This window comes from Vigna angularis, chromosome 5, assembly GCF_016808095.1.
Source record: "Vigna angularis cultivar LongXiaoDou No.4 chromosome 5, ASM1680809v1, whole genome shotgun sequence".
Lineage (NCBI taxonomy): Eukaryota > Viridiplantae > Streptophyta > Magnoliopsida > Fabales > Fabaceae > Vigna > Vigna angularis.
This window is the reverse complement of record NC_068974.1, coordinates 1292567-1309709: the sequence shown is the minus strand read 5'-3', so window position 1 is coordinate 1309709 and position 17143 is coordinate 1292567. Positions and strand designations below refer to the sequence as shown.

Genomic DNA, 17143 nt, shown 5'->3' with positions numbered 1-17143 from the left:
TAGAATAATGAGAGCAAAGAAATAAAGTACAACAACAGTAATAACAATGACACCATGGTACAAGGAGAATGAAGAAAGAAGGTCCAACGATAATGATTATAGGATTAAGTGTTTTATTAAATTTTTTGGTATAATCTTCTACTTAGTATAAAAAAAACACTTAAGTAGTTATATTATAATTCTTTTTAATATATTTTAAAACATTAAAATCAGCTATTTTGAATGCACAACAAAGACAACACAAAATTTCCAACAAAGTTTTTTATTAGTATGGAGGTGCATTTAGCAATGATTGGGTGCATGAAAGAAAAAATAACAAAGTTGTTTTTTTTTAATACAAATGAAGTTGACTTTTTTTAAAAAGAATCTTTCTTGTTAGAATTAAAAACAAATGGAACAGTACAAGAAATCTATGGAAGAAGACTTATAATCTAATCTACTTGTGTTTGTGGATATCTATGTTAGCTCAAATACCATTTTTAATGACGAAAGTGTGTGTAGATAAGTTCTTATGCAAAAGCAAGTGTTTATGCCTATAATGGTAGTGCATGTACATGTTGATGCCACCAAGACCCAATTTTGGTGAATGATATCTTCTACTTGTCTTTTCTTTATCTTTTAAAAGAAAATTAAAAATAAAATAAAAAATAAATGAAGTGCATATTTTTCTTTACACGTATAATTCTTCTATCTTTAATCAAGTTGAAGGGAAACAAAACAAACCTTAACAGCTGTCTACCCATGTCTTGTGATTTTTTTTTTTACTTTTCTTGGTTCAACAAATGGTGTTCTTCAAAATTAGATACAAAACCCTAATTCATGTAATGCCTTATCTTTTCTTTTTCTTCCCAAACCGTGACACAAACCAAGAATCCACAAAAGATAAATCACACAACTAGCTATTGCCATTTTAGTGGTGTTTCTATTGTGGTGAGCTTACAGCCACATGTTCCAATGAAATAAAAAATTTATATTTATTTTAATATGTAAAAGGGTGCCCTAATAAAGTTCATATGTGTGTGTAAGTGAGTGAATGAGTTGATTTTATGATGGAGAAATGTGTGGTTAAATGCACTTAAATATTATATATATATATATATATATATATATATATATATATATATATATAAGTTTAAACCTTAGAAATTGAAAAAAGAAAAAAAAAACTTATCTTTCACTTTCAAAATAGGTTTAAGTATTTTTTTTTCTTGAATTATATTTTGTTTAAAAAAATTTATCATTTGGTTCTATAAAGTTTTAATCTTTATTGTGATCTACCTCATTAATTTTGTATTTATATACTTTTACTTTAATCCGTATCACATGGGTATCATTTACTTAGGCTCTTTTAAACCTTTTGAAGATATATATTTAAAACCAACGAACTATAAGAACTGAAAGAAAAAAAAATGTGTTGAAGGGATTGAAACTAAATAACAAAGATCACTTACAATGATGAAAAATTTTAAAGGTAGAAGTAAAAAACAATTATATTTCAGAAATAAAAGACTTAAATTTATTTTTGGGTTTCAAATAATTGGAATAAAATAAATAGATTTACTTAAAAAGACAACACATGTATTTTATCATGAACATCTTCGTTTGTGCTAATTATTATTGATAGAAATCTAACAGAAAAATTCTATAATTTTTATATTTTATATAAAAAACAATTCCTTTGAGAAAATAAATAAAAAAATAAAGTATACAACTTTGTATTCAACTTTTGCAATACATTCAAATACAACTTTTTTATAAACATTTCAGACTTATATACATTAAAATAACTTTCTATAAATATTTTAGAAAAATACATATAAATAAAATTTTATACTTAAAAGAAATTAACTGTTTTTTTTTTAAATGATCTCATCAATAACAATACTGTCTTCAACAATTAATTTTCGATGATCAAACTTCATAAACTTTGATTTCGATATTAATCATTAGACGAAACACTTATTATTAAGTTAAAAAATTATAATTTATAGTTAAAATTAAATTCTTCATACTTAAAAGTATAGAAAATTAAACACAATAATTAACTTAAATCAACTAAGTTATTTAATAGGGCAAATTAATGTGATGATAGAATATATTAAAGCAATATAGTGAAGAAGATTTGTAAAGGCAATTAATAGAAAATGATGATTGAAAATGGGTTATCCTTATCCTTTTAGTTGAAATATGGGTATGATTTTATCTTGTTTATTTTTTGGTACATTGGTTGGAGTCAGTCTTTGCTCTAAAGTCAAACACAAGTGTTTTGTTTGTCCCCTTTTTAGGAGTTATCACCATCTTCAAACCTTAAATAATTTCTCTTTTTTCTTTTTCCTTCACCAAGATCTCTTGCATTAAATTTTGTATCCCACCAACCATATTCATCCACTGACAATATTTAATGGTGAATGAATAAATCCATACAAGAAATTTGTATCCACACAAAATAACCAAGAGATAATACTAGGTGTGATAAACGGGCTAGTTACTCATCTTTTACATACTGTTCATTTATTAAACTTAGTAGAATAAATTTTAATAATTATTATCATGTTAAATTACTTTATTATAATTAATAATTACAATTTGATTTATAAATATTAATAATTTAAGTTATAATATTATTATATATTTTTATCTTTTACGAAATGTAACAAAAAAATCTTTTTCAAATTAGTTTTTGTTTACAAAAATAGTTGACGGGTTAGATCCGTCAAATTTTGATAGATTCTAGGCCGGTGAATCAACCCAAACTTTCTTTTGTCACTCGTATTAAAGTTTAAAAAAATATTAATTGAAACTAAAGGTCATCTAAAAAATATTATACTAATCGGATAAATTAAACTGTAGAAGTTTATATTAAATTATGTAGATTTAGTTAGTTCTTCAAATTTAACAGGTTAATTTAGTTATATAAGAACTCTTAATTTGTTTTCTTGGTTTGAATATTATATAATTTTGAATATTATATAATTAAGATGCTAGTATATACAAGTACAACTGTTAAAACGGGTAATCCAGCTTGATCCGATCTTACTACGAGTTAGTCACTTAGTGAGCCAACTCAACTCGGCTCACTTGTTAGCAAGCTGAAAAAATTCGAACCTGGCTCGATCCACCACAAGTTGATGGGTTAAACGGGTTGATTCACTAGCTCATTTAATTATAATTTTTTTTTAAATAATTTTTTTTTAATTCAAATATAAATAAATGTCACACTAAAATGATGTTAAACTCCAAAATCCAAAAAATGTGCAAAAGGCGAACACATAAGTTTTTAATATTGATAATTTTTGTATCACTTGTCTATTTATAATATTAGAGTCTTGAATAGATAAATCTATAATATTTTTCTCTCTTGAAACATCTTCTTCTTTATCACCACAGGTTTAACCCGTTGAACCGGTATTGGAAGTCCCACATCGACTAGAGATAAGGTCAATTCATAGTTTATAAGTGGGTGCAAACCTCACCCTTCAAGCCAGTTTTGTGGGGTTGAGTTGGGTTTAAAGTTCACTTCTAACATGGTACCGTTAGAGCCTATCCTAGCGATGTGTCTATTTCCTTTAATTAAGAAGATTATAAAGATATTATCTCAAATTACAACAATCGGGTTGAAAACTAACCCGCATAAAAAATAATATTTTTTTTCAAACTCAACTTAATTCAAATCTGTGGTGAGCTGGGTTGGCCCACGGGTTACAACTTGAGAATACTATAAGTGACCTATTAATAAATAACCTAGTAACAAATTTGGAAATGACCTTTTAATAAATGTCAACCATAAGTCTTGTGTTGTGTAAAAGGTAACAAATATGAACTTTCATGTTTATTGATGGGTTTAGATTTATTGTTATTATTAGTTTTGAATTTTGTATTATTTATTTAAGGGTTAATTATGCTTTTACTTTCTATATTATAATATAATCTTTGACTTTTATCCTTATCTAAAACTTTATTCTTGTTAAGTCTTCGTACTTAATAAATGCATGAATATAGTCATTTTCACTCAAGTGTGTTAATTATTTTTTGGTGTGACAAATGGTAAATCATACTAACATTTTAAAACGTTGACAGGAATAAAACTTATGCATTGTATTGAATGTGATTTTTTTCGTTTGTCATGACAAAAAATGTTAATATCGTTGGACAAAAAGAATTACATTCATAAATCTTGTAACATTCCAAAAATTATAGTTTTAATGCTATTGGGGAATCATCACATCTTCAATAAATAAGAACAATTAACTAAAGGAAACATATAAAATATGATTATAGTTATCTAAAAATATAACCATAATTCAAACTTTATATACAAGTTTATCATAAAAATAAACTAAAGGTTCTTTAAAACAGTGAAATTAAAACAAGTTACTCTATCTATCTAAGCATCAAAACCCTCATCACCCAACACCTACTCCATTGAAATATCTCTCTTTGCTCACACCAAATAGGTGATCGTTGTCAAAAAGAAAGATTCAAACAAAACAAACAAACATAAGTAACATGTAAGCTAATTTTAAAAGACTCAAACACGCAATTCAATCAATTAAGAATATAACAATTCCATTCTCCAATTCCATCCAAAACCAATTTGTATACATATATCTAGACTCTAGAATTAACCATCCGGATACATGTATTGATGTCGAACTCTTGGGGGACCTGTGCATGTGTGGTGACCCTATCCTAAGGTCAGTTTGATCATACGTGTTTAACGAATTAACCTTGATGTATGACATTGTTGTTGTATTGAGCAAGTTGCTCCACCATACACTAGTACAGGTCCCCACTAGTACAGGTCCCCAAAAATCTGATATCAATACATGTATTTGTTGGTCGAAGTCTAGAGTGAATATGGATATTTTTTTTTGGTTTGATTTGAATTATGTTTGCATTATAAATTGATTTAAAATTTTATGAAAGTTCTTTAGTACTTTAGCTTATCATTGCTTTTGTGTTGTCTGTTTGTGTGTATTATAATCTTTTTGACGATGATCACCTTAATAATATGTGCAGATGAAAATATGTCTCAAGCGAGCATGTACTAGTTCGCGAAGTTGAAATCTAGAATAGGACTTATAATTTTCCATATTGTTTAATAAATATTATATTACACTTTTAATTCAGTGTAGTATATCTTTTGATAGCGTGGGATATGTATATAACTTGCAATTATATTTCATATCCATAATAAATTTATATGTATTCTTCGAGTCAATTGTTTTGTAATATTAAAAATGTGATGAATCCTATAATAGTTGAATATAATAAAAATTTGGATGTTACACAAAATATATTTAAAATTTATTCCTACACATCTATTTTATAAATTTTAATTTTGCTTTTAGAATTTTATTTATTTAAATTATAAATAACAAATTCAATTCTATTTTAATATAATTTTTATCAATTACATTTAAATTTATATCACTTTTTAACAAAAAAATAAATTAATAATTATTATTTTTTAATTAAAATATTTTTTTAATTTATCTTAATCACCGTATTATTCACAAAATTTTATAAGTTTTTTTTTTAAATCTCTCCATCTATTTCTCTATTCTTTTATATTCATTCCTTAATTTTTATCAAATTTTGTGCCTATAAAAATAAGATGCTCTCAATCTCAGGGTCATGCAAATCCACACACGTGTCGATGGCAAAGATGGGTCCCACCTCAATTGCAACATCTCTATGGTACAACAGTGACTCACCATATATATGCTTGCACTTGCGTAATCAATTTGTCAATTTCGAATCAACGGTTCACGTTGGTTGTCCTGTGTAATCCACTCACACTATCTACAAAGAACAATCCAAGAAAGAATAAATAATCACTATCTTGTTAATTTAGTGTTCCAAGAAAAAAAAAACGAAAAACTTAATTTTAAAAACATTAAAAAAATATATAGATAAGTTCGCTAACATTATTACAATTCTACAAATTGAAAACTAAAATAATAGGATAAAAATACTTACGTTACACACTTAACTCAAAAAATTAAATAAAGGAATTGAATAGAAAAATATAAAAATTAATTAGAACTAAATCTTAAAAAAGTAAAAAGTTTATAAAAATGAAATGAATTTTATGTGAGAAAAATTCAAAAAGTATGACCCACCAAAGAGCACCGTCCCTTAGCCACAGCACATTGTGATTTTGTTTTTGTTCGTGGATGGATGATATGATATGATAGCATGACATGTATGTGAATGAATGAAGGAGGTTCCTTGATCCACAAGAAGAAGAGAAAGAAAATCCTGTCGGTTCATTTTGCTCCCACACCTCAATGTGGTTCCCCTTCTGATGTCACCTTGAACGCGCCAGGTGTACGATGATTAAGACATCCCTCAATAATGCATAAATAATGGATACTCAAATTATTATTCAAATATAAATTTTTTATTCTTTTTTTTTCTTTTAGAAGTTTTACTCGATCATAAATAAATAAAATTTATAATATATATAAACATAAATTTTATCTTACAAATCAATTTTATAAAATTGAATTAGACTTAAAATTTATTACTTATATAAAAATTAATAATTTTTCAATTATATTTCTTTAAATTAGCTGTTCGAACTCTATCATTTTAGTGTTTAATATTTTAATCTCTTCAATTTTCGTTGGTTAAATTTAATTTTGTAAGAATTAAGATAAAGTTTGTTTATTGAATTTAAAACTGAGACACTTTGCTTAATCTAATCAAGATTATTAAATAATAATAGTAATTTAAATCGTTATATGAACGATACAATTTTTTTTTATAATTGTTTTTTTTATGTTCTTTTTAGGTAAACAATTTAATTCTTTGTTAAATTAAAATTATACATAACGGTGTAAAAGTATTTCTATAATCAACTAAAAGGATAATTGACTACTCAATTTACTTTTACAAAATTATTTATATTTTATTTTTTAAATTATATGTTTTAATTTATAAAAAGTGTAAAAACACTAGTAATGATGATAAAAATATTATTCAACATACTCCTTTATTCTTTAGTTAAATTATTTTTGAAATATTGAATTATTTGATTATTCAAATATTAAATAATATAAAATACGTTTGGTTTTTCTTTTTAAATTTAATACAAGAAGTAAAGAAAATCAACCTTTCCAACTCAATCAACCTACCATAGTGCAAAATTAGTAAATAATGATTTGAATTGAATACAATAGAAATATAAGAGTATGAAATTGAGCTTTTTCAGTTGGGTAGAATGGTAGATTTTTATTTTTTATTTTTCAAACCCAACTTCACTTGTATATATATCCTTAATTAATTTGTTGTAAACTCCATTACTTAAAATACAAAATGAATAAAGTTCCACCACAATAATATAAAAAAAATGACATAAACTTTTCAAACACTAAAATCACACAATTAATAAAAAATGCAACAAACCTTTTTACACATACTGCCAAAGTGAGTTTTTTCTTTCTCAAAAAAAAAATGTTCTTTCCTAGTTTTTTAATTGAATTCCCATTACAAATATATATTATGAGAAACTATCTTACTTAATCCAGAGAAAAAATAACTATTATGATAATAAATATTTATTTTCATTTATTTAATACAATAATATATCAAAAACTTAAATTCCACTGTTATAATGAAAATAATATCAATGAATATTCCTTAATTTTATTAACAAATATATACATGCATACATAGATTTTATTTGACTTAAATAATATCTTGTTAACCTAACAATTTCTCAGTCTAAGAAGTATTGAAAAACTAAAAATATTCACATTGAACAATAATTTTAATATCAAGTCTACATTCTTATTACAAGAAAAATTAAGGTACATTAAGACGATGTCATCACATAGACAAATAAAATGATTAATGAAAAACTAAAATCATAAGTGAATAGAAAGTAATCTTTTTAGATTGAGTGAAATCATGTTATATTATTGTTAAGGAGAACTTACTAAACCACTTTTTAAGAGTTTGTCTAAATCCATGTATAGACTTATTTGTTATATAGACTTATTTAACTTACAAATTAATTCTTTTATTGTTGTTTTACAATCTTATTTTCTCAAATAATTCATCATGTAAGAATGTATTAATGGTGAACACGAATTATTATAATTTAACATAACTTATTTAAAACAAAATTTATTATTTATTTATTTTTAAATTATATCTTTAATGAAAATTTAACTCTCTCATTTTTTCTTTAAAGAAAAGTTCAACTTATTTGGTGAACAAAAACTTTTTTCTATTTGATGAGTTGAGAAATTATTTGTTTTTGTGTGTGTTGTACGGTGATATATAAATTGTTGTTGTTGTTATTGTGGTGTTGTTGTATTTTGTCCTTTTTGTTACAAAAGTTTAAGTTGATCACTAAAGTCTGACTTTAATATTATTGATGAGTCTGTTCTTTTTTATATTCATTAAGGAAACATTATATATGAGTTTTTTTTTCTTATATGATATTTAACTTTATTATTTTTACTCAATATGAAAATTAGATTTACATTTGACTTTTTCTTATTAATCTTTCACGGATGAACTTATTCTAGTACATCTAACAATTTTACATTGTTTAGAAGTCGAGATCAATAACAATTTATATACACATTCTTCTCTTAACTATTTAAAATGTTTTTTAAGAACAAAATTGTAAAGAATCCCAAGTTTTAAAATAAACATTACTTTAAATATGATGTTAACTCTAACTATATTATTTCAAAAATACTTAAAATCAAATAATTCATTATATTTCTACATATTCACACTATATCATGAAATATCTCTAAAATACACAACTCTCTTATGGTATAATAACTTATTATATATTTTCAAGATATTATAATATAATAATTGATTATATAATATTTAATTATCTTCAAATAATTGAATATGTTTATTATATTATATTTGTTTACTTATAACTTAGAAAACTTATATAAAGACGAATTCTTATACAATTCTTTCATTATTAATGTATTATACATATCATTTTAACTCTTAATGATTTAAGCATTAAAAAAATATTTTATATCTGAATATTTCTCTTTTTAAATAGAACTCGTGCTCTCTCATCGTGAGACAATAATGTAACTCTTAAGAATCTCATAATTTATCTTAGAAACATCTCTACCAAATGAATAATATGTAATAAAATTTAAATATCTATATTTGAGATAAAGCAATAGTTGATAAAATTAAATAAATAGAAAATTGCATGAATTATTTTGTTTATATTTTTTCCTGTTCGATAATGTTTTAATGTTATTTGTTCTATATCATGCTGATAACATTCATGATTTTCTTTATTTATTTGTTCGTTATTATTATTTTATTATTTCAAACACAAAAATGTCGAAACAAAGTCGCTTGCAAAGTATAGTCGGTACATATTTTTTTGTTTTAGACGGTGGTACTAAGGTGGACATGAATGTTATGATTTTGTTCATCTTTTGGACCTTATACTAGGATGCCCTAATTTCTCACTAGATCATTATAATAATAACTATAGGGAGCTTTAATTTTCTACTAGACTACTAGGATGCTATTTTCTTTTTCAAACTTGTTTATTTGTTTGTCTTCTACGTACACTGCTTTCAACCAAAGTTATTCCTTTATTAACAAAAGTCAATTCATGACTTTCTATGGTGGATGAGAGTACAACGTCTCCAATAATATTAACTTTATCTTATAAAAAAAACTCTTTAAATTTTTAATTCTAATAATAATAATACATAAGTTCATAAAAAGCAAAAAAAAGTTTATAAATATAATTAGAGTTGTACACACCCGTCCTAATTTGACCAATGCCATTTATAGGTCAAAAATAATAATAAACTCGTTGTTATTTAAGATGTATGTGTATTTTAATTATTATTTAATAAAATATCAATAAAATTTGTTAATATATCTTTTATAAATTAAAAAGGTCTATAAATATTCATTCTTACATCTGAGAGTGAATATTTCATATTGATCAACTATTATATTCATTTTTTTTATTACATGTTATTTAGATTTTTAAACTCTTATTAGTTTTAATGTTGACAATTTTATTATGAGTGAACCTTTCCTATTTATCTTTAGAATGTAATTGTTTTCTTATCTAAAAACAGAACTAAATTATTGAAAAGTGTATACTTTATTTCAAAGATATCTAGATTAAATTCGATAAAAATAAGAGTTTATAAATAATGAAACATTAATCTATAATAAATATTAACTAAAAAATTAGCATATAACAATTGAAGCATATGAAAAATAAGTTGAATTTTGTGAAGAAGACATGATAAAGAAAGGAATAATTATTTTAAAGTTTTACTTGGTTAACATCATGATATACTTTAAATTAAATGCAACATATGATGAGAAAATAGGCATGTGAGATGGGTACTTTAGAGGAATATATATGATAACAATCAATTGACATAAAACCCTAATATATTTTGATGAGTATGATTAAGCTATTTAATTGTTAATTGTGAAAAGGACTTTGAAGGATAAGAATAGAGGCAAAAATGGTTGTGGGGTCCCACTTAGGAATGGTAGCCTTTAGGGGGAGCTGAATAGAAAGTTTGAAAGAGTCCAAAAGAAAAGACATTGGTTTGCATTGACATTGAATACAAAGAAGGTTTCATTTTCATGGGAGAACAAAGGTGGGACCATGTTTGGTTAGGTATTGTCTATTTATGAAGCATTAACCTAACCAAACCTCAAACGCAGAATCGATTTCCCGCCTTCATTTATCTAAGGTTAACACCAACTACGATATTTCCTTTCTTGTTTGGCCTCTAGTTACTTTGGACTCATCAATACATTTTCAGACAAATCAATTATTTCATCTCAAAAAGAAAACTATGATAATATCATGTGATGTGAGAATGTTAAACACATTCACTAAAATGGTGTTTTTTTTCTTCTTTTTCTATAATGATTTATGAGTGATAGTTGATTTATGAAAAATATATTATTATGTTGATGTGATTACGTACAAATATTAAAGTGGTTTAAGATTTGGTGTCACTGTTATGCCTTTTTGAAGTATTTGGGTATTAGATTGTTAGTTAAGAAAATAACTTTTTAATGGTGATATTTTATATTTAATGTTGCCTAATATTTTTCTATGCAGTTTGTGATGAGCGTATAAATGAATGAAAAATTTCAAGTAGCGTTACTAAGTGCAAGTCAGATTGCGATATATATAATTTTGTAGTCATAATTTATATAATTTAAATTTTTTAATCTTATTTTTAAATTTAAGTGTAGTTTGGGATAAACATTGGATTTAATTGAAATCTTCTCAGTACGTATTATCATCAAACTTTTCTCATTTGAAGAATTACAAATTTTTCTTCCTTCACGCCTTCACATGATAGTTATAGGATTTTAGAATACTAAACTATTTATAGGATAAATAGTATAGTGATTATATGTGCTTACTGATAGGTTGTTTAATGATGAAGAGTTATATCATTTGATCACGATAGATTTTTTTATACGAATGATTTATTTAGGATTTTATTTGTAACTCTAGCTAATTCTTATTATACCTTATACTCTTCATATATGCGAGTTATTCAATGGAACGAGATTGAGATGCAACTTAAAGTTGATCGTCCACAATACAGGATTCAATTTATCTATTTCTAACTTTTTGCTTGTTTTTTTTATAAGTCTTTATTAGATTTGATTCACACTATCATTTTGCACAATTCATATGTTCTTTGACTTAATTTAAAACTTCGTGCACAACAAATCGACATCAAAGTAAATTTTGATCTCTTTTTCGCATTTGTTGTCACAAGGTCTAACAAGAGAATGAGTATCGCTTTTAAGATTGAGAAGTTTAATGAGAAGAACAAATTTAGTCTATGAAGAATTAAGATGATGAAGGTTTTCCTCAAGCGTCAAGACATGTGGGCATTACTTTCCAAAATTATATCTCACATGCAAATTCTTTAGCAGTAAGAAGAAAATGCTCGATCCTTTTACTATATTAAAATGATATTCTTTATGAGATTACAAAGGATAAGTCTTCAATAGTGTAGTTTGACTAAAGTTAGAGAAGTTATTTATAATAAAGTTTATTTGTATATCCTGTTGAGATGAATCTTCATACTAAATGTAAAGGAGAATACACTACCAAAAGCTCATCTCAAGTTCAATTTTGTTTTTATGCAACACTAAGACATCAATGTGAAACTAAAAAAAATTGAGGATCCATCTATGATTTTGGTAACCTTTCTCAACAACTTACGAGAACTCAATAAGTTATTTGGGTGTTGTTAAATATTGTATCACACTTGAAGAGATTAAATTGATCCTCTATGCAATGGAACTACAACTTAATGCATTATGAATAATGATGACACATCGTCATCTAGGTTGTTAGTCTTCATGAATGGCAAGAAATATAAGAAGACAAAAGCTAACCTAAAAGACATTTGTAGATATTTCTAGTTCCATCAAAGGAAAAATGATTTTGTTAACTCGAGAACTTATCACTATGTCAAAAGTTAAAACTAATAGTTATGACACAACTCTTTTTACTTAAGAACATAATAGTCCAAATGTTATTATCCAATTGAGACTTGGCCCATCTAGCCTGCGCCATAGGACAATTAATGACATATGCAAAATGCCTCATGCAAGATGATTTATATAGGTTTTATTGAGATAAATATGCATGATGGCATGACTTGAACATTGAATAACATTCAATATGTCACGAAGTTGAAAAATAACCTTATATCCACCAAATTCTTAGATATGATGAGTTATAAATGTTATGTTGAAGAATATCAAGAGGAAGATTGATGTTGTTGTGATTGTGAATGACAAAAATATCCATACCCATGAATATCCTGGATAAAATTCGTTGAGTAGTAAATGGATACATAAAACGAGAATCGCAGATAATGGACAATGGATAATTTAAAACCTTATTAATGGGTCGCGGACTAGTATCATTCTATCCGTACCTACGGGTATCTATTACTCATTAAAAATTAAAATTAATATTTATCCCAAATTTTAAGTTTCTTTTATTAGGTTTATTAGTGTTGACCATCACTCCTTATTGTCGTTAATTAGGTTTTTCTCTTGTTGTTTCTCTTCAAATTTTTTCTTTTCATCTCCAGATTTTTGTTTTCCGTCTCCAAATTTTTATAAATCCTAATCAAGATTCAGATTTCCAAATTCATCGAGAACTCTGTAAAATATTGTTTATACTATTAATAACATTTTAAAAAATATTTGTTTTAAAAAATGTATGGATATCCATGAATATCCGTGGATTTAAAAAAATTGTATTAAATTTTAGCGTGAATCTGGTAATGAATAACCATTATCTTTGTTTGTCGTAACTTGTTATCGTCCTTAATTATAATACATAAATTTGTATTTCCTCCATACATAATTTGTGTAATTTGTAGTTGTATATAGTATTGCAGTTATATTAACATAATCTTAACTTACTACAAGAATAATATATATATATATATATATATATATATATATATATATATATATATAATAAAAGAAACACAAATTTATAGACTTAAAACACCTTAAACTCAAAGAAAGAATATTAGTTCTTCTTATCACTTAAGCAATTCGTCTTATTTCTTCTTTTTTGTTTTGTTTTTGTTAGAGTAAAAAAAAACAGAGCATTCACTTTAAGTTTCATGCATATAAAAGCTGTAATCTCATACTTTTCACACACACGAAATACACATAGGTTTATTCAGTACCTTGTTTGTGTACTCTTGTGCTCTCTCTTTTTCCGTTGCTTCCATCATCATCTTCTTCACCGGCTTGTGCGTGTGGACGAACCCTAGCGAGTCGCTTTTCTCTGCCTTCTCTCTAGAGGCTCATCAGCAGAGATATTTGTTTCTCTTTCTTGCCAGTACATGTTTTCATATAATAACATTTAAATGTTGTATGTTTTTCCTCTTATGCCCTTACGTCTAATATGGTATCAAGAGCATAGGTTGTGTGGTTCCTAGTGTGTACAGTGGGTGTGTGATTGGTGACTGGAATTGTGTGTATCCAGAAGAGGAGAAAGAAGGTTTCTTTGGGTGTGTAAAAATCAAAGAAACTGCAAGATTCTAGCAAGAAAGGGATGGCAAGTATTGGAGGAATACAAGGACCGTTGCCAGTGTTTGATGGGAAGCAGTTTGATGACTAACGCATCAAGATGCAAGCCATTTTTGGCTTCCAGGATGTTTCAGAGGTTATAGAAGATGGGCTACCTGAATTGGGTGCAAGAGCCACTGAAGAGGAGAAAAGAAGTTACAAGATGGAGGTGAAACTGGACAGCAAAGCCATATTTCTGCTGTATCAATGTGTCAGCCCAAAGATCTTCAACAAGATCTCAAAGGCTGATACTGCAAAAGAGGTGTGGGACATTCTGGTAAAGACATATGGTGATGGAGACAAAAACAAGAAGATAAAACTGCAGGAACTGAGGAGACAGTTTGAGATTCTGATCATGGATGAGGATGAAACCGTGGCAGAATACTTTGACAAAGTGCAGGAGTTGGTGAACAAATTGAGGGCATGCAAGGATGCAATTTCAGATGTGTACATTGTGGATAAGATTTTGAGAACCCTAACACCCAGATTTGACCATGTAGTGGTGGCTATTGAAGAAGCTCGTAATCTGGAGACCATGGAGATTAAGGAGTTGCTGCACTCATTAGAAGCTCATGAGTATCGCATCAATGAGCGCAAGCAGTGTCAAGAACAGGCCCTACAGGCCAGATCACAGTTTAAGGGCAAGAAGGGGTTCAAGAAAGGAGGAAAAGGCAGCAGAAAGTGTAAAGACTCATAGGACCAGCAAGGAGAAGAGTCCAGTGAGTCAAGAAAGGTGAAGAACCAGAAGAATGGAGATGGAGAGTGAAAGTTTGACAAAAAGAAAGTTAAATGCTATAATTGTCAGAAACTTGGCCATTATGCCAAAGAGTGCTGGAAATGTGAAGGTGCTAAAAACAAGCCCAAGAAGAGGGCCAATCTGGCCCAAGATGAGGAATCATATTCGGAGGTAGTAATGTTGATGGCCAAAACCGAGGATGATTCATCTGAGAATATTGTGTGGTACCTAGATTCTTGGTGTTCCACCCACATGACAGGGAGGAAGGATTGGTTTGTGAGAATACAAGGGGCTACACAAGGAAAGATTCAGTTTGCTAATGATAGAAGTCTGAATGCAGAGGGATCTGGCAGGGTTGTTCTAAGGGATGCAGAGGGAAAAGAAGTGATAATTGAAGAGGTATTGTATGTACCAAGACTGAAAACGAATCTGATAAGCTTGGGGAAGCTACTACAGAAGGGATATGTGATGAAAATTGAGAATAACAATATCAGCATTTTCAATCAACATAAGAGGATTGTTGTGCAGGCTAAGCTGTCACAGAACATGACTTTTAGAGTAGTAATGAGTGCAGTAAAGCACTAATGCTTCACTGCATCAGAAAGTAAGGAGGAATGGTTGTGGCATTTAAGGTATGGGTACTTAAACTTTAAGGATTTGTCTCTGTTAGGCCAGAAAAATATGGTGAATGACTTGCCTAAGGTGGAAGCTCTAGAAACTGTTTGCAAGGAGTGTATTCAGTGCAAACAACCTAGGGTCAGTTTCTAGAAAAGTTTACCCCAGAAATCTACAGAGAAACTAGGGGTGATCTATTCAGATGTGTGTGGTCCTATTCAAGTAGAGAGACACCTGAAGGCAACAGGTACTTTCTACTGTTTATTGATGATTGGACTAAGAAGTGTTGAGTCTATTTGATTAGAAGAAAGGGAGAAGTGTTGTAGGTATTTCAGAAGTTTAAAAATATTGTGGAGAGATAGTGTGGGCAGAAAGTTAAGGTGTTGAGAACAGATGGAGGAGGGAAGTATACCACCACTGAATTCAGAAATTTTTATTGAAAATGAGGGGATTGTGCATGAGGTTACCCCTCCCTATACACCACAGCACAATGATGCAGCAGAGAGGAAGAACAAAACCATACTGAATATGGTCAAATGCATGTTAAAGAGTAATAGATTGCCTAACTTTTTGTGGGGAGAGGTTGTGCTGACAGCCACCTATATACTGAATCTGTCTCAAACAAAGAGACTGGATGACTTGACACCTGAAGAAGCATGGACAAGGGTGAAACCAGATGTCAAACATCTGAAAATCTTTGGCTCTATATGCTACAACCATATATTAGACCAGCTGAGAAGAAAACTAGATGACAAAGGAGTGGCTCTAATTTTCGTAGACTATAACTTCACTGGAGGTTACAAGTTGTATGACCTTGCATTAGAGACAACATGTATCAACAGGGATGTGATTGTGGATGAGGCTGGAGTTTGGAAGTGGGAAGCAACTGACAGGGATCATCAACCATCACTCTGGAAGATGCAACTGCTGTAGTTGAAACAGAGAAGGACAGGAAAGATGACAACATAAGGAGGTCATCACGAGTTACAAATCTGCCAGCACACCGGAGGGATTTTGATTTGTCCTATGAGGCCACTCTCACATCAGAAGAACATTTTGTGCACTATGCTTTAATTGCAGAGGCTGAACCAGTTGATTTTGAGGAAGCTGTTAAGGATGAGAGATGATATAAGGCTATGCAGGAGGAAATTGATTCTATAGAGAGGAATCAGACCTGAGAATTGGTGGAGCTACCTTCTAAAAAGAAACCTATAGCATTGAAGTGGATTTACAAGTCAAAGATAAACCCACAAGGTGTGTGCTGAGACACAAGGCACGACTGGTTGTTAAAGGATTTCTGCATAAAGCTGGAGTGGATTATGGAGAGGTGTTTGCGCCTGTAGCCAGGATGGAGACAATCATATTAGTGGTGTCTCTAGCCACTAAGTTTCGTTGGTCTTTACACCAGATGGATGTGAAGTCAGCTTTCCTAAATGGAAGGCTTGAGGAGGAGGTCTATGTTGCACAGTCGCTGGGTTTTGAGGCTGAAGGGCAGCTGGATAAGGTGTATAGGTTGAGGAAAGCTCTCTATGGGCTTAAACAGGCTCCAACGACCTGGAACCAGAGGATTAATGGGTTCATGGGCAGTATTGGCTTTGAGAAATGTGTTTCAGAACACGGGTTGTATGTGCAGTGCTGCCAACACAATGGTAGAGCAGAGAAGTT

The 17143-nt window shown here is 28.5% G+C and overlaps 1 protein-coding gene across 1 annotated transcript; it reads left to right on the top strand.

Annotated features, from left to right (window-relative positions):
• The first annotated feature begins 14188 nt into the window (after positions 1-14188).
• On the top strand, positions 14189-15448 carry LOC108339095 (uncharacterized). Its single transcript, XM_017576244.1, has 2 exons — positions 14189-14810; positions 14973-15448. Exons 1-2 carry the CDS (start codon positions 14189-14191, stop codon positions 15446-15448), a joined length of 1098 nt encoding a protein of 365 aa, XP_017431733.1.
• The last annotated feature ends 1695 nt before the right edge of the window (positions 15449-17143 follow it).

What these genes read in the sequence shown, in the direction of transcription:
- LOC108339095 (XM_017576244.1), top strand. Translation starts at nt 14,189, where the DNA reads ATGCAAGCCATTTTTGGCTTCCAGGATGTTTCAGAGGTTATAGAAGAT. An exon ending in AGGAAAAGGCAGCAGAAAGT is followed by an intron (nt 14,811 to 14,972) that starts GTAAAGACTCAT and finishes GGAAATGTGAAG; the next exon opens with GTGCTAAAAACAAGCCCAAG.